The sequence below is a fragment of the Scleropages formosus genome, chromosome 12 (assembly GCF_900964775.1).
Source record: "Scleropages formosus chromosome 12, fSclFor1.1, whole genome shotgun sequence".
NCBI lineage: Eukaryota > Metazoa > Chordata > Actinopteri > Osteoglossiformes > Osteoglossidae > Scleropages > Scleropages formosus.
In genome coordinates this window covers 2,143,992-2,162,353 of record NC_041817.1, presented here as the reverse complement: position 1 = coordinate 2,162,353, position 18,362 = coordinate 2,143,992, and the positions used below count along the sequence as shown (strand labels likewise).

Genomic DNA, 18,362 nt, shown 5'->3' with positions numbered 1-18,362 from the left:
TTTCAGTTGCAGCTAATGCTCTGGGTCTCTCTGACCCAAAGTATAGGATTTCTAGTCTCAGCTGGAACCCCTGTCTCTTTTATCATGCATTTTTTCTTGCAAATTTATAGACACTGCTTAGTTAGGTAGAAATATGTTTGTGTGTGACTACCAACTGTGGGCAAAAGTTTTTTTTTCACCAGCCACTGACAGTGTATATATGTTGTCCGCTCTTTGCTTGTGCAGATTGGTAGTTGACCCAAAACTGCTTCATCTTCAGATAAAGTTTGCAGTAGAAAACAGGCCTCAGTGAACATCAGTGAACGATGGAAGGCCTAGATCGGTGAGCGCCTTCTCCAACTGGGCAAACACCCGAGCACTAGGAGGATACACTGTGTTTGGCTTCAAAACTTCATTTCAGGCTTCTTGCTTTCTTCTCAGCGATGTTTACTCAGTGACACACTGCTCACAACATTTCCATTGTTGATGTGGGTATAACAGTATGGTATACTGATAGTTTTTTAAACCTCTGTTGACATCACATTTGAAACAGAAGAACAAATACAATAGAAGAATATCAGAAGAACAAATAAAGTAATATTAGTATACATTACAAATTCAAATCTTACTGTATGGCATTTATAGAATCTCCCCAAGTTTCTGCAGAGATGGCTTGTGTCTTCTCTACTTCTCAGTTGTAAATGTAAAGACACAAAGAAATGCGTAGGGTTACTTCATGATCACAAGCATGAAAAACGACCTTTCTCCTCTGGTGATTGATTGATTGATTGGTTTTTAACAATGGAAAGGCCTTCTTCTCTGAGGCCCTTTAGCAACCAGAGAAAATGGTAGACCATTTACTGCAGCATCAGTCCTTTTCTCATGTTTCATTGTGTCCCTGAAAGCAGCTGTCCAGTGGAAGACTATGTCTCTGAAGAATTGATCCCAGCCATGTCTGCTTATCTGCAAGTGTATGATTGTTTCTGGCCTCCGAATGGGATCGTTATGTACTGTAAGATGGACTTCACTATTGACAGTACACTGTCCTTGTCTGCATTTCTTTTGCGCTCAAGATGGAGATGACAAAAAGCAGAAGAGTGGATATTTTTCTTTATAGTAACATTATGGTAGGTGATGCATTACAGATTGAAAATAGTCAGGTGGAAGATAAGGACATTTAATGCAGAGCTGTATTAAAAGAGGGGCATAATGTCGGTCATGAACTGTCATGGATGCTTCCAGGTTCAAATGGTAAACAATTTCCTGCCTTCAAATGAGCTCAACAGTGAAAGAATTTGCGTTTAGTGCAACATTTGTCGACACACATATTTGTACATATTCTGAGCAGCTGTGTTAAAGGCATGATGGGTCATCTGAGTTGTTTCACTGTGGTATCTGACTCTCAACCGCAAATGAAGAAAAAAATAATTGCTCATGTTCCACCATCGAGACTGACAAGGAAAATGTGAGAGAATAAAATTTATTTTAAACAGAAACTGTATTTACACAATAAATCCCAGGCAGTTTAGGTGTGGCATGAAACAAAAATGCCCATTTATGGCAGTATATTCATGTTTACATGGTGATGTGCAGTTGAAAAGGCGCCTGCTTAGAAACAATAGGTTGCCATTTGTGTAGTCTTGAAAAATGACCGAAAGATCATTAATATGAGACATCTAACCAAACCCTAAGATACCAAACCATCTTTGGAGCATTTGATGCTGAATCACGTAATGAGAATTCTCCAAAAGAAATCAAAACGCCCTCCAAGCGTACACAGCAAGCTTTGGTTACTCAACCCACTGCCGCCCTACTAACAGGAAGTGTGTGTTTTCACAAGCTGTGCGCTACACACACAGTGTCCACAGAGACGGCACACTCAGCATGGCAGCACTCATGTTTTTGTTCGCATTGTAGAACTACTGTAATAGCTGCTGTAATGCAAAAAGAAAAACTGAAAACGTCACAAAGTTGTCTCTGCAGCATTTGAACTATTATCATCAGCTTTTTTTTTTCTACACACTGAAAAATAAAATATGATTTTGTCATGTGGTCTGCTGAGGTTCTGTTCAGAGATGTGTCGTGACCATTTTACAAATTGTTGGTTCTGTTGCCGTTGTCTGGTCTTCAAGGGGTGCTTGTTGATGCAGGTGTAAACAGTGAATGTGTTCTGATTTAAACTTTAATCGGCAAACTTTAAACGAAGTAACATATTTCAAGTCCTTCCTTTAAAGTGTCCTCAATATTTATTTCTTAGTAGTGACATTTTACAGTGTTAAAAACAGAAACAAAAGCATCAATTATTAGGCCTGTAAAAATAATAATAGACATCAGCTGTGACTTTGACAGTAGCTGAAGGACATGATGCCTTTTCATCCACAAGTCAGATTTCAGCAATCACAGCTGGAAAAGTCAAGAGTTGTTGGAGTTACTACTATTCTGCAATAGTTTTCAGGACTTTATTGGATTCAAACAGGAAAACAATTCTTCGACTAGTTGGTTCTGAATGTCACAGGCCTAGAAATTTAATTTATTTGACGCTAACCGAAATCGGCATATTGTTGATCATTTCCTGTATGGAACCATCCTTATGTGGTGACATTCAGTGTGCAGGGAAATATCAACCTTTTTTAAGATGTGGTAAGTTGTAGTAAGTTTTTTTTTTTTTTTTTTTTTTTTTTTTTTTTCTCTTCTTCTTTCAGCTTTGGAAAGTCAAGGAGAGCATCAAAACCAATGTCTTTTAGACCAATTTCTCTCCCAATCTCCTAACAAGCAGATTGTTTATTGTTGTGATTTAACTGAAGATCAGATCACATTTTATGAGTAATAGCTGCAGAAATACAGGTAATTGCAAAAGGTCTCATACATGTTTTGACAACCGTACGTAATGTTGAAATGCATAATTTGCCATGACCATCTATGCTTTTGCTATTTGACTCATTTCTCTTTGCATCTTGGGGGGGGTGCAGTGGTGCAGTGGGTTGGAACGAGTCCTGCTCTCTGATGGGTCTGGGGTTTGAGTCCCGCTTGGAGTGCCTTGTGACGGACTGATGTCCCATCCTGGGTGTGTCCTCCCCCTCTAGCCTTACACCCTCTGTTGATGGTTTAGGCTCCGGCTACCCACAACCCCATATGGGACAAGTGGTTCAGACAGTGTGTGTGTGTGTCCTCTTTGCAGCTACTTGAGAGATGTGTACCAGTAAAATAGTAGCGTCAGGCAAACAAGTTGTGCTTCAGTAAGGTTGTGTCTTCCGATTTAAAAATGTAAATCTGTTTATGACAGATCTGAATGGAAAATTATAAGACGTCTTTTGTTATTAAATTATAAATTATAAGCTGTCCAGTGATGCTAAATTCACAAAGGACTTTATGAAATAACTGTGCATGATTTTGAGTTTTATACTAAAGTCACACACATTTTCAAACATTTTGGTTTCTGTAAGTCTTGTACTTGTTGGCACTTAACTCAGTTGAGGCCTTTCTCTCATGAATGTGATTCAGAACCAAAATGTTGGCTGGGAAAGTTGAAGCCAATACTGAAATTATAAACATGGGAGGGATTTCCTTATTAATATCAGAGAAAGGAAGTTTAATTTGTTTGTGATTTTCTCTAAATTTCTAACAGAAATATTATGACATACCAAACCACAACAGAGTCCATGCTGTGAAAACAATCCCAGCGCTGCATTAAAACGAGGCCCTAATGAAGGGATAATGGCAAGCTGTGCTTCCTGTGTTGAGAATATCTTCCATATGAAACTTTTGAGGGTGTGCTGGTCTAAACAATGGAATATATTTTTGATCACAGCTGCTGGAAGATATGGCTGTAAATATACATATGATATACATATGATTGTACTCGTGGAAATGAACATAATTGCATTCGGGTGGGGGGACGCGGTGGCACAGTGGATTTGACCAGGTCCTGCTCTCTGGTGGGTCTGGGGTTTGAGTCCCAGGTTGGGTGCCTTGCAATGGACTGGTGTCCTTTCCTGGGTGTTCCCCTCCCCCTCCAGCCCCACACGCTGTGTTGCTGGGTTATGCTCTAGTTCCCTGCATGGGACAAGCAGTTTCAGACTGTGTGTGTGTGTGTGTATTGCATTTGGATGTCAGAAATGTATTGTTTCTTACTGGAAGGCTGAGGAGCTTCTGTTGAAAAGGACTGGTGTAGTATAATGTCTATAGAGAATGACAAAAGTTTGCTCAATATACTGCAGACTAGCCTTATTTACACCTACATACAGCTATGAACCTTTACACCCAGAGAGTTATTCACCTTAATGTAAATCAAAATCTTTGGTTGAAATATATATATATATATATATATATATATATATATATATATATATATATATATATATGCCACTGAAAATGGAATTTTAATTATTTTGGATGCCATGAAAGAGTTCATTAGCAATTCCACAATCAGTCCAATGCCAATGTTGCATAGACAGATGTGTATACACTGTCACAACAATTTCTTGACATCATCAGTACCAAACATAAAGACAGTGGGAGCTTTTGTTATTTTGTTTTCACAAGAAATCGGTTCAGACACAGCATTAGCATCACTATATTAGAATATATAGAACTGCAGTCCAGAGCAAGGGTTGAAGATTCCAGTCTGTGGGAGGCACAGTCCTCTTATTTCTTTAACACATTTCCAGTAGCTGTAGAATTGATGTCTTGAAGACCAGATGAGTTGATTTTCTGGCAATGAAATTACTTTAACAAAACCATTAACGACTAAGGTAAAGCAAAAAAAGTGCAATTTATGCATTTTGAGCAATTATGGTGCAGATTCCAGCTGTCTGTTTTTTACACAAAAAAAAACCTCTATTTAGTAGCCCACATCCTTTAGAGCTGATTTAACACCCATTTTGCAGTGTATTGTGCTACAGAGCAGTTGATTATGTGATGGTTAATGCTGTCACCCTGTAGGTAATTGATTAAAATCCCTGCTTCTACTGTAGTACTCTTGAACAATGGACTAAACCGTGTAAAAAAAAGTTAATCCTTGTAAATGGCTTGCTATACAAACCTAAGATTGCAAGTAATTTTGGAGAAAACTTTCAGCTACATAATTCTATTTGAGCATTTTTATTAATAAGAGAAGTGTTTTGTTTTTTTTGTCCCCTCTTTGTGTCCAGGAAGTTATGGGGGACCTACAACTTGTGACATCGACCCAAATTTCTAAGGCCAGCGTAACTCTCAGCAGAGGTTCCCAGGCTATGGAGACCCCCACCTTCACCCTTCCACCTCGCAACATCAGAGTGAAATTGGGTGGCACAGCACGCCTTGATGGGAAGGTGAGAATAGAGTTTTATTCATCTTCTCTGGTATAGTATTACAGTGATTTGGAAACTATACCTGAACAGTACAATGGGGTATCGAAGGGTACATACTGTACATATTACCCTGTTGGTTTTCACCAACTAAAGTTAACTTTTTTGCTTTGCCTGAGAATCAGATGTTAAACCCTTTCATCTGATCCTTTTGAGTGTGAAGAGATAATAGCTCACCACTTCTCCTGAATTATCTCAAGCTCTGTAAAGGAATTTACATTCATGCTGTGTCTTCGGACTTCTGTCTCCATGAAGGAAAGGATTATGACAAATGAAACACATTAAAAACCAGGAGGTTTCTCACCACCTGCTTTTCATTTGGATCTCCAGAGGTGCAGCCCAGCCCAAATTATTTGCTGTTACTTTAACAGTGGCTCTGAAAGACTTTTGGAAAACAGTTCATTTTTTCTTCCCAAGATCCCATCAGTTGATTTAATCAAACAAACTAAACCTGCTTCCATCTATGTGTTAAACATCTTTAAAGACTGGCTCAACAACTCCAGTCCTCAGGATTCATAATAAGTAATAATTTGGATTTTAAGCCACGCCATCTGATTTCTTTAGGTTGGAAAGTGGGAACTAAATTTACACTCATGTAATGAGGTCTCGTACAATGAAAAACTGCTACAGTAGCTTGTGAAAATATATATTGTTTTTCACACAACAAGCTAGTATTCATAACAATGGTACATTTCTCCAGTTATGTGGTTATTGTAGTTCCTCAGTGGCTCCTCAAAGCATTTAGATGCTATGTTTCTTCCATAACAAAGTACTCTGTATACTTCCTATCATACTGACAGTCTCAGCCATTGACTCAGGTAAATATCACATCTGTAATACACTTGGTACTACAATTACTTCATTATTTAAGTTAAAACCTTTCTCCAAATGGACTTGCAATGGCAAGCTATGTAGAGTAGGTTACCCATTTATAGAGCTATGTAATGTTTACTGGAGCAAATCAGGGTAAGTACCTTACTTAAGAGTAGTACAGCAGGAGTGGGAGTCAAACATTTGTTAGTAATGCTACACGAGACCTTTAAGGGCACAGTGTGCATGGTTTGGGGGGTGAAAGACAGAGGCAGTGATCTTGTGAACTGTGTTTCTTGTATATGGTGTACTATTTGAAAGTTGAAAACTTAGACATTAGATTCTCTTTTTCAATGACAATTTTATACTGTCCACTGAAGCAATAACATACCATCCAGCTTCAGTTTTCCTTTGTATAGCTGTTATTGTGATAAGTGGCCTGTAATATAAACAGCTACTTCTTCTTCCATAGCTTCTTGAAGTAAGAGCACTTTCAGTTTATGCCAAATTGCAATCTCATGTAAACAAACATCTAATTTAGTATTACTTCCATTTTTTTATTTTTGTACATACCCTTTAATGGAATCTAAAGTGGCACTGCAATCCAAATGAACTGGATTCATTTTTATCCAGACAGTGATTTTAATGCTTAAATAAATATTTGTGCCTTGTAAGGATTTCCCTTTTTGTTCAGGAAAGATGGCTATCGGTTGAAAGAACAGCAGCTCAGTATACATCCATCACCATGTAATTAGACAGTATAGGCTGGCTCAACTCAGGGCTTTGAAAGTTTGATGTAGGCCAGGTCTTTTTTGTATGGATTAAAATGCCTTCATCTTGTGACTGTCCACTTCCCAAAGTTATTTTCTGCAAGCTCCTGATGCACATCACAGGCAGCCCAAGTTCCACTTGGATGATCAGTTTCAGCTTGGAGTTCTCCCACAATATGAACACAATATTATTGTTTAATAAATGAAAGCAACTGCTTTTTTGCAGATTTTTTTTTTTTTGTCTTTCTGTAGTGAGGAGGGACACATTTTATTTTGACTGTAGAAAATTGATTGAGGAAATAAAGAAATGACACCATGTTTTTGTTGTTTTGACAACTGGCTTTATAAAGAAAGTCATTCCAGGTATTTACGTGGATGACTATTTGCATTCACTACATGGCATTAACAGGAGAACACTCTGTTGACTGTAATTTCTAGTTTACTTACAACCCAAGCCTTGTTTACTTTTTAGATTCTTTTTCACTGATGCATGAGTTCAAATCATCTCATTTCCAAGTGGTGCAGTGTCAATGAGCTGCTGGACTACTGAAGTAATTTGCACAGTACTGGAACTGAGGTTGTCACTGATCCCCCATGGTGAGGGGTTGGGGGGTTATGGGCATATTAAGCACTGATTTCTCCTAGGCCATGTGTTTGGACTTTTGCATTTGCAGTTGGAGCCCGGCGTTGATCCAGGGCCATAAACACCAGCACCACGGTGGAACACCTCTGAGACTTCTGTAACATCTGCTTGCCGGGCCTCCAACCGTGGCCTGACACATGCACTGCTAGGCTGCACCAGGTTTCCTGCTTTCCCCTCTGTGATTCATATAGCAGGGAGCTCCTGATGACAAGCACACCCATGTACAAACATTTCCTCTCCTCCTAGATTTGGGGAAATGCATTCCTGGGATCTCTGCATTCTTACCACAGTATTGCCCGAGCCAAGAAGCATCCATCATGGACAGAGTCAGGATCTATAGCCTCCTGTTAGACCTTGAGTGTTTAAGCTGGGCTTTGGTGTATGTATTAAATAATGCATGTCTTGTTAGTTACATTAGAAGTTTTCACGTTTTGTTTGTGATACTTCTGACCACTTATGTCTTGCAGTCTGCATGTTTGTCTAACAGGCAATTGACCAACAATCAAATTATTTAAACCGGAGTAACCTGCACCTAGTTATTAAGCGTTATTTTGAATTACACAATTGAATATTAATGCATCTTCAATTGTTGGATAGCATAAAGCCTATATCTAAATATGTAGTGGTATACAAATGAGTAGCAAATGAGTGTTTACAAGCTTCCCTCTTTAACCTGTTTCTTGTTACAGTGGTCCTCATTTCACTGTGGTGGTGCCTTTGTGTGCCTCAGGTGTGTAATTGCAACTGCAACAAGCTGAAGGTCATAAATGCACACAAGCATACGGCTGACCTCAGGTTCTTTCCATCCATTTGGGTTCTGAACAAAAAAATGCATTGTTACATAATTAAGGGCCAGCTGGAAAATGGACACGGAAGAGTATGCGAGCATTTTTGTGTGCTCTCAAGGTATACTGCTAGAACCGTCACTGGAAGCTGGGGGGATATCAAAAGCAGATGTTGAACAGCAAATGCTGGTATCCAGATTCAAGTTCACTCTGAACTAGACCCCTTCTAAACACTATTTAGTGGAATCAATTATTCAGAAAGGCCATGTGTTGTTTAAGGTATTTAGGAATTATGGTTTTGATGACCCCGGAATTACTGTGGGCCTCCAGTTTGCCAATCAGATCAACCACAGGCATGCTGGTGTGCCGTGAATAACTTTTTTATAGACTATTTTGTCTTCTGGAACGTCTGTTTTGGACACTGCCTCCTTTGGCACTTATAAATGAGCCCTATGAATGTTTTCAAGTTTATACCTTGAAAAAAACAATCCCACAAATCTTCATTCAAATAACAGGAAACCATAAAATCGTACTCATAAAAAGAAGATAACTGAAATATTGACAAGGCTGGAAAAGGCAATTGTTCTGTAGTGGAAAATAATTGCGTTTAGTCACAGTTCAAGATATCACTCTTTTTACTTCGCAGATCAGATCTAGATTTCACACATCTGTTTTTCATGTTGATAACTGAAGCAGAACTCTTGGCTTTTTTGTAATTCATAATGACAATGGCAATAAGTATTGTGTTACAGTCTACTCTTATGAATAGGTTTTAAAATAACCACAAATTATTGTACTACATGAAGGAAAAAAAAAGAAATTTCAGACAGATACCATTTATATGGTTTTTGTTTCAGAAGCACTTAAATGTCTGTCATCTTGCTAGCTAGGCATGTGCAAGCCAGCTATGTTGAGCTTGGAAATGAGATATTGGTACTTTAACATGGTTCTTCATTTACATAGAAAAATATGTCCTGCTTCAGTTCCCTTTTATGCTACAGGTAACTTACAAAGAATACCAGACTGGAGCCAAATGAAGGTTTAGTCTACCCTCATGTCCTGCAGCATTTAGAAATAGGAGGAGACACTTCGGGGATATAGCAAATTCTTCTGGGAATGAAGTGATTTTATCTTCTGGAAATCAGATCATATTTCTTAGAAAAAATTGATGTATGAACTCAAAACACTGTTCACTTCTGTGTAAACATTAATAGCTGATTCATGCAAGTACAAAATACAGTTGAGACTTTCTTTAGGTTTTATTTCATGAGCAATAGTGTTTTTCAATAAAATTATAAATTTTTTTCAGTGCAAATGCATTTTTAAAATGACTGGTATAATTTATACATTCAATACATACATCTGATCCTGACAGGTTAAAACAGTAAGTTGTAACCTGAAAATAATTGCTTCAGTCCAAGGACAAGCAGGATTGTTTAACCATTAGGAAATTTACTTAACCTAAATCACATCATTAAATATTCAACTATGTAAACTAGTACAGTTTTAAATTTTATGTGGCTTTTGGGATCGGGGGGCATGGTGCTGCAGCGGGTTTGGCTGGGTCCCGCTCTCTGATGGGTCTGGGTTTTGAGTCCTGCTTGGGGTGCCTTGTGACAGGCTGGTGTCCTGTCCTGGGTGTGTCCCTCCAGCCTTGTGCCCTGTGTTGCTCGGTTAGGCTCCAGTTTGCCACGACCCTGTTCGAGACAAGTGGTTTCAGACTCTGTGTGTGTGTGTGTGTGTGTGTGTGTGTGTGTGTGTGTGGCTTTTGGTGAAAGTGCTGGCTAAACACTGAAATGAGGACACCAACAATTAACAACTGGATTTAAATGAGTCCAACTTTAACTTGGAACAAAAGATGAGATGTATTTTTCTGGCTTGGACATTGATTTTTATTCTTTAGCACCCAAGTCTGTGCACTTTATTATGATGGATTTATATAAATAGATTCCTCTGATATTCTGTTTGGGTGTATCACGGTACTAATTCAGACCTGCTGTTGCCCATCTGTTTTTTGTGCTCCAAAACAAATTTTCCGATTTGCCAAACAGTATGTCTTCATGGACCACATTGCGGATTTTTCCTGCCTCTTTGTGAGCTTTCTGTTTGGGGGCATTGAGACAATGTTCTTGACCACAGGTAGGCCCTGTGAGCAAGAATCTTGCTCACGAGTTCTTCCAGATAAATGCAGGGCTGCCATGGTCCAGATAAAAACATCAGTGCCTCTTTGATTTAATAAATACTTTAGACTAGATATTGCTATTTTTGGGCATACAGCATGAGTCTGTACACTTTAGAAAGAGAGTGAACTGAAGAAAAGGTGGCTCAACAGCCCAGGAATGTGAGTTTTCAAGTATAAAGTAGTGCTTCATATTGTGCACATTCCTTTTTTTTTTGGTCCCATGTTGGAATTTGGATTCCATATGGTACCAATTGTCTGCAAGCTGTCAAGCCACATTAATTTGTATATTCAGTCTGAAATTAGTAACAGCTGCAACAGCGGATAGTTTCCTCTCCTTTTTGTTTAGCCGTTAATTGAAAGCAATTCTCCTGTACAGGCGTATTGCATTGGTTTTCAAAGCAAAGGTCTTGGTGTAATGTTTCTGCTTTAACAGGTTTACCACAGTTCTCTTCCGAAATGTGGTATTCCCCAAATTATGGGGAGGGTTAAAGGGTTTGAAGAGGGGAGGTTTGGCTGGCTACCAGTGGAAACATGGGTACTGAAATAGGAGTACAGATTGTCCATATGCATCCTTATTAGCTGTTTCCCCTGCTTTTGGATTTTTGATGACTGAAACGTTTCAGGGAAAATAAGCATTGTGAAAGATGAATGAAGTAACCTAGAGCTGAAGCCAGTGCAAAGTTGGGCATCTTTCATAGTCTGAATGTCAGAACTAGTGAAGATGTTGCGGGTTCTTTGATAGAACACTGCTGTTGTTTGTTTTATGGATTAATGTTATCACTGAGTTTCTGAGAAGATGATTTATTGTAGCATTTTATAGAAATTTAAGGTCTCTCCTGCAATACATTAGAATAGGTTCATTATGGTCTGGTGCAGAACTGAGGAAATACATGATGGAACATACAGAAATGAGCAGTTTCTATATTTTGGACACGCTTGTACAGGCTGGTGATGTTCATGCAGGCAGAGATATTGGTTATGCATAAAAGATGATGCTGATAAGTTCACAAGACTGAGAATAGAGGCAAGTGAGCCTGCTCTTGAAGAATGGAGACCTTTGGAGTCAGCAACAAGGATTGTTTCAAAGGAGTTTCCAGACCTGAAACCTGATTGGCTTTTGTCCAAGAATTCAGCCTGGGGAAGTTAGAGCATTCATGAAAAACAGCACATTCTCATGTTTTGGGAAAAAAGGGGATGAGGGATTCTGGTCTGTGATTTTGAATAAGGGTGGGATTTACAGCAGAAGTGTGATACATATTTGCTTGAAAACTGAGGAAAAAGCAGTATGGCAGGGAGGAGTTGACGAGAAAAGACAGGAAAAGAAAGGGTTTATTAGATGTACTGTGGATGCAGTAGAAGGAAAAGTTCATAAAGAAAATGTAGTAGTATTGAAAGGGAGTTTCAGAAGTATTAACATCAGAAGGAGACATGAAGGCTCAGAGGCACAGGGTTATCATTAGAAATAGCTGGAAGAATTATCTGCTGACTGTTGGAGTTGAAATACATTGCGGTAGGGGTAAGGGAAAAGGAGAATACAAATAAAAGATTGTTTCATAACAATGTTAGAAAAAATGGGTATGAGAGAAAGCATGAGATCATGGGTATGATTTTGAGAAAAGGTTTTGTGGTCAGATGAGACCAAGACAGAGGTTTTCAGCCATAATTCGATGTGGTATGTGTGGTGCAAACCTAACACTGTCTATGTCTCTAGAAACACTTTCCCTACAGTGAAGTATGGTGGTGGCAGCATCATGGTATGGGACTCCTTCTCCTCAGGAGGGGACTGGTCATCTTGAGAATAGAATGTATTGTGCAAAGTACAGGGAAATACTGCAAGAAAACCTGCTTCAGTCTGCTAAAACCTGGAACTTGAGAATAAATTCACTTTTTAGCAGGACAGTATTCCCAAACACAAGGCCAAAGTAACAATGCAATGTCTCTAGAACAAAAAGGTCAGTGTCCTGCAGTGGCCCAGCCAAGCTCTCAGTTCCATTGATATCAATCCCACTGTTGTAATCTCATTGAGAACCTGTGTTTTCCAATGCTGTCCCTATGCTTTAAAGTTCCCAAGATATCCTTTGTTTCACTATAGCAAGAACTATATTCTCAACACCCCTGTCCTTTTAGTGTATCTTCTCAGCAACCATATGTTCTCTGTTAATTCAGCAATACAGTCCTCATCCTAATTTTTCCTTTGAGCAGACTTAAAACATTCCATTAAAGGAGGGAGTTCCATTAACTTGGCAGCACACACTCTGGCTGATCTGAAAAGTTAATTTCTTTAAAGGTCTCCCAGTCAGTTTCATATGGGCACAAGAATAAGAGCCTAACATACGTTACATATTAAACCTATAAGTGCCTGACTGCAAACAACTTCTAGGAATAATCAGCAGAGTGGGAGGCTTTATTTGTGTGTTTTCTTCTTGTAAAATTTTTAAAGAAGATTTCTTTTTTCCCTTGGGTCAGACTACATAGGTCATGACTTTAATGTCCTTATGGTTGCTTAAATTATGGTTCAGAAGGGTGCTCAAAATATCTTTTACCATAGTCCTCACCCTATGAGAGCAGTGTAATTCCATTCCAAATGTGATTAGTACTGTACCATTAGTTCCGCTAATGTTTTTGAATAAATTCTTTGTAATGTTTAGTAATGATTTAAGGACAATTGGTGTTGACATGTGAGCAAAATTTTTATCAAAATGAGCCTATTAAAAACTTACCAACCGCACCTAAAAAGCTCTGCCCTTGAGATATCTTCTGTCAGCAGTTTTGGTAATTTGACAACATGACAGGGTATTTTTTCCTGCCCTGCATCTCTCTCTACTACATTTACATTTATTCATTTAGCAGACACTTTTTTCCAAAGCGACGTACATCTCAGTAAAAGTACAATTTATGCCTTACATTGAGGGAAGGAGGCATAGCTGCAGACATGAAAGTCTCAAGCAAACCTAGTTTGTTCCCTACCACTTGCTGCACCGAGGTTCATCGTTCAAGTAGGTGCATAAGATACAGGATAGACAAATCCCGATACCCACACCAATTTTTTTTTTTTAAATATTATAAGATACACAAATGAGCAGTACAATACCAGAGTAATGGCTGAATAAAGGTTGTATCTGGGGATGCTTCTGGAGTTACGATGCGTGAACAGTTACACCATAGATGAGCTGGAGAGATCTTGGGCGAAGTGGATCTGGAAAAGGTGGGTTTTCAGACCTTTCTTAAAAACTGACAGAGTTTCCGCAGTTCTGAGTGACAGGGGAAGGTCATTCCACCACAACGGACCCAGAACCGAGAACCTCCGAGCTTTGCCTTTCGTGCACGGGACCACCAAGCGAGCAGAAGTAGATGAGCGAAGGGGTTCTTCATTTACAGTGCTACTGCTGCTGAAAAGCGAATGAGATTGTGGCTTCTATGAGCCATTTGCTGAGCACTTGCCACTCACCATGACCTTTGCTGTCCATGTGTCTGCAGGTAAAAGGACACCCTGAGCCCCAGGTTATCTGGCACAGGAATGGCAAGCCAGTGATCGCTGGAGACCGCCATGCCATGGAGCAGAACTCTCGTGGAACCTTCAGCCTGACAATCCAAACTGTGCAGATGGAGGATGCAGGGCTCTATAAATGCGAGGCTCTCAGCGATGCCGGCTGTCGGCAGATCACAGTGGAGCTCATGGTGGAAGGTAGCTTTTCTGACACTGACAGAAAACTTAGAGGCCCAAGGATTTCCAATACTCCCTCTGAGACAAGTGCACACAGTTCGCATCACACTCTTTCTTGGCAGGGTTTTTCTTTTATGAAACACATTTGTCAAGCTTTTACATCCAAAAACCAACCAAAAAACAGTTGTCAGTTGGGAATAGAGTTGTTTCCAGTGACTTTATTAGTTGTGAAATGGTATTATAAGTGTCCGTCACTTTTTAAAGTAGTTGGCTTGATGGTATGAAACTAAGGCCAAGGGAACCACCAGGATGAAGTGCTAAGGGAAAACCCTGGACTGCCTGTCTTTGTTGCCTACTGCTGTTGTGCTTCATATGGTTTTTTTCTCACAAACAGGGGTGTCTCCAAATAAATATGACCTGCTTTCCTGTAATAGAACAACAGGGTAAGACATCGTCATTGTTAAATACATTTATTGTTTTGCTTATTATTATTTAAGGCATTTATTGTGTGGCAACACATGGTGGCACAGTGGGTAGCACTGGTGTCCCACAGCTCCTGAGCTGTTGGTTTTATTGCAGGTTTAAATCAGACTTTGTCTGTGTGAAGTTGTCACATTCTCGCTGTGTTAGTTTGGGTGCTCCAGTTTCCTCCCAGAGTGCAAAGACATGTGTTTCAGGTGAAGTGTACACTGTGTGTGTGTGCGTGCGTGCGTGCGTGCCTGTGGGCAGGGAGCCCTGTGATGTGCTGGAAACCCATCTGGAGTGTACCCTCGCTGGCCTTGCACCCTATGCATCTGGTGTAGCCTCTAGACAAACCACAACACTGAGTTGGTTAAGCAGTTATCAGTAATGAGCGAGTGAGGGAGACCCATATCAAATGATAGAAGGGTAGGATTGGAATTTTGTTAATTCTTGTTGAGAAATTTATACACAGTAGCTCGACAGATGACCCGTAACAACAAGGTGCACAGTCATGCACAAACTAAAGAAATACATATATATATATATATATACACACACACACACACACACACACACACACACACACACACACACACACACAGTTTCAGAACCGCTTGTCCCATACGGGGTCACGGGGAACCGGAGCCTAACCCGGTAACACAGGGCGTAAGGCCGGAGAGGGAGGGGACACACCCAGGACGGGACGCCAGTCCGCCACAAGGCACCCCAAGCAGGACTCGAACCCCAGACCCACCGGAGAGCAGGACTGTGGTCCAACCCACTGCGCCACCGCGCCCCTCACTAAAGAAATAATGAATAAGAAATAATAAAAGATGACATTAAGCCATTCTAAACTTTTTGCAATTAATTTGTCATTGATCGAAATTAAAGTATAAATTAGTGCATCTTTAGCTTCAGTGATCTTTTATAGCTAATATTCTTTTCAAAATAAAAATGAATGTTTTATTGTAAAAGAAAAAAACATATTTGCTGTGACATGGGTTATTATTTGCTCACTTTGTCCACTGGGCATCATTATTTTTAGAAGAGACTGAGTTTGTGAACTTTGTTAATTCTCTTTTATATGACTTCTGGCTTTATCATTAGATCACAATATGAACTAAACTTGATTAATTTCTCATGCAAACAGACATGTTATTTCATGCTGATGTAATTTATGTTTGTCCTTTTCACAATCCAAGGGGGCGTTTTACAGTGCCTGCTATGGAGAACAAGCCCAGCATCTGGGGAGAGAGTCCCCCGAAGTTTGTGACAAAGCCCTCCCGTGTCTTCGCAAAAGTAGGGCAGAGCTGCAAGCTCTCCGCCAAGATCACGGGCCGTCCTCAGCCACAGGTCCTGTGGCTCAAGGTGAGTTACGTGGTTGCAGAGTAAGAGAACAACAGTTTAAAATCCTTCGCAACAAGTCTGTCCACTTATACTCTGTGCAGGATTTATGGGCTTGCAGTCTGTCAAATAATTAAAACCATTTGGGTAGGAAGTCAGAAAATTATTCACACCTGTAACTCAGATCAGGTTTTTTTTCTGGGCAAGGGACGGAGATTATTGAAGTCTGTACACCCTAAATGCTTAGGCTGCAATAATTTTGGATATGTGTTTGTGGGAGGAGCACAGGTTATACAGTACCTGTAAAACTGTGTTTTGGTTCTCCCAGGGCGACATGAAGCTGCAGCCAGGTGGGCGATTCAGTGTGTTTGAGAAATCGGGAATCCACTTCCTGGAGATCCGTGATGTTAGCACAGACGATGCGGGGGAGTACACGTGTTTGGTGGTAAACAATGCAGGGAAGGCCATGGCAACGGCGGAGCTGACCGTTCAGGGTACAGAATGGCCGCTCGCAAGGCCTCTTCCTTTCATCTGTTGCTAGGCTGCACCATGCTTTCGAACCGGGCTCTAGCATTGTCGCTTTGTCAGAATGAGTGGAAGCCTGGAATAAGAATGAATTTGACAATGTTGCCTGAAGGTGTTTTTAATAGTAACGTAATGTAAAAAGAACCCCTTTATATATTTAGTAGTGGGTTACTCTTTGGATTGACGTGTGCTAGATTTGATAGAAAATTCCATTTCTATTTTAGGTTCTTCTGTTCAGACAGGCATGTAAGTATAACTGTTTAATTACGTTTACTGGAACGAAATATACATATACCATAAATTATAGCTATACACGTTGTGGTTTAGTGTTATGAACATTCATCTTGAAATATTCTATGTGGACATGATGGATCTGATACAATATTTCTGTTTCTATTTTTTGTTTCTTACCAACAGTCCAGCAGCTCCTGTGGCTCCTGTTGCAAAAACAACTGACTCTCCTGCTGTCAAGCATCGAATAAATGGTTTGGCAGCTGAACAGAAAGCTGTGACGGGCCAGTGGGACAAGGAAATGCAAACCTCTACAAGTACTGTGAAGGAGAACAGACCAGCGGCACATCCCCAGACAGAGGCATGGAGACAACCTGCCCAGGTCCTGAGGCTGGTTATGGACCCAGGGGTCCAGCTCCTTGGGAGGCTGGCTGATCAGCACGAGTTGACAGATCATGAGTTGATTAATCACCCCATCATCCTGCAGGAGGTGGGAGCGCAGCACTCAGCCAGGACAGCACCCCAAATCCGAGGCGTGATGAGAGAACCGCAGGCTATGGAAAAGTGGACTCCGAATGGGGCCAGAGAAATAGTGTCCCCAGGGAGGTCTGAAAGGGAGAGTGGGTTCAAAATACTCGGAAGTCCTCCTCACTTTGAAATGAAACCTCAGAACCAAGATGTTTTCGAAGGGACCAAAGTTGTCTTTAAATGCCAAGGTAACTTAATATTCATTCCAGGATGCTTTCTTTGGAAGATTGATTGTAACCGTTTCCTCTTGGCATGAACTGACTGCGGTGGCGCAGTGGGTTGGACCAGGTCCTGTTCTCTTGTGGGTCTGAGGTTCAAGTCCTGCTTGGGGTGCCTTGCGATGGACTGGCATCCCGTCCTGGGTGTGTCCCTTCTGCCCTGGGTTGCCGGGTTAGGCTCCGGCTCCCTGCGACCCCATATGGGACGAGTGGTTCAGAAATTGTGTGCGTTTCCTTTTGGCATGAACTGACTCAACAGAACTTTGAATGTTCCTTGCAACATGTTTAAGGATGGTTTACAGATCTTTTAAGTTTGAGTGTAAGGCTTTGTAGGCTTAAATATTTGTCTTACATGTCCTGTATGATCCTGGTTCAGTTAGATTTAACCCTGTGAGAAAGGAACCCAAAACAAATTTTCCTTTGTTCTCCATACAGAATGTAGATGACACCTCTTGACTCCTCAACCTCTGTGATCTGCCTCAGTTTCAGGCTCTCCAGCACCTGTCCTGAGCTGGACCAGAGATGGAGCCACTCTGAGAAGAGAGGAAGGGCTAATGATCCAGCAGGAGGGAAGCATCCATCTCCTCTCCTTGGACCGGGTGGGAAAGAAAGATGGCGGGATCTACGAGTGCACAGCCACCAACAGCAGAGGGAAGGCATCAACGAGCTGGAGACTCGGTGTAAAAAGTAGGGGCAATGGGTAACCCATATCCTGCAACATACGCACAAATGTGAGAAGGAAAAAGTGATTTAAAAAGTTTACTGTCCCATTTCGTTTAAGTGAATGATAAAAAAAAAAAATGCAATTAAAAAGTCATAAATTGCTGTATGTGGTCTGCACTGCTGCCTGCGAGCTGCAGCACGGTGAGTTCACAC

The 18,362-nt window shown here is 40.5% G+C and overlaps 1 protein-coding gene across 2 annotated transcripts in view; it reads left to right on the top strand.

Moving 5' to 3' along the window:
• The window catches only part of mylka (myosin, light chain kinase a), a 62,687-nt gene that overhangs the window by 5,999 nt on the left and 38,326 nt on the right, over positions 1 to 18,362 (top strand). For both annotated transcript variants that reach the window (XM_018741654.2, XM_018741653.2), the window contains exons 3-11: positions 5,130 to 5,288; positions 13,992 to 14,199; positions 14,573 to 14,621; positions 15,843 to 16,008; positions 16,313 to 16,478; positions 16,734 to 16,755; positions 16,927 to 17,122; positions 17,228 to 17,456; positions 17,970 to 18,173. In XM_018741654.2, coding sequence (XP_018597170.2) covers positions 5,136 to 5,288; positions 13,992 to 14,199; positions 14,573 to 14,621; positions 15,843 to 16,008; positions 16,313 to 16,478; positions 16,734 to 16,755; positions 16,927 to 17,122; positions 17,228 to 17,456; positions 17,970 to 18,173 — 1,393 coding nt within the window. In that variant the 5' untranslated portion in view covers positions 5,130 to 5,135. The remainder of the gene's footprint in view (positions 1 to 5,129; positions 5,289 to 13,991; positions 14,200 to 14,572; positions 14,622 to 15,842; positions 16,009 to 16,312; positions 16,479 to 16,733; positions 16,756 to 16,926; positions 17,123 to 17,227; positions 17,457 to 17,969; positions 18,174 to 18,362) is intronic.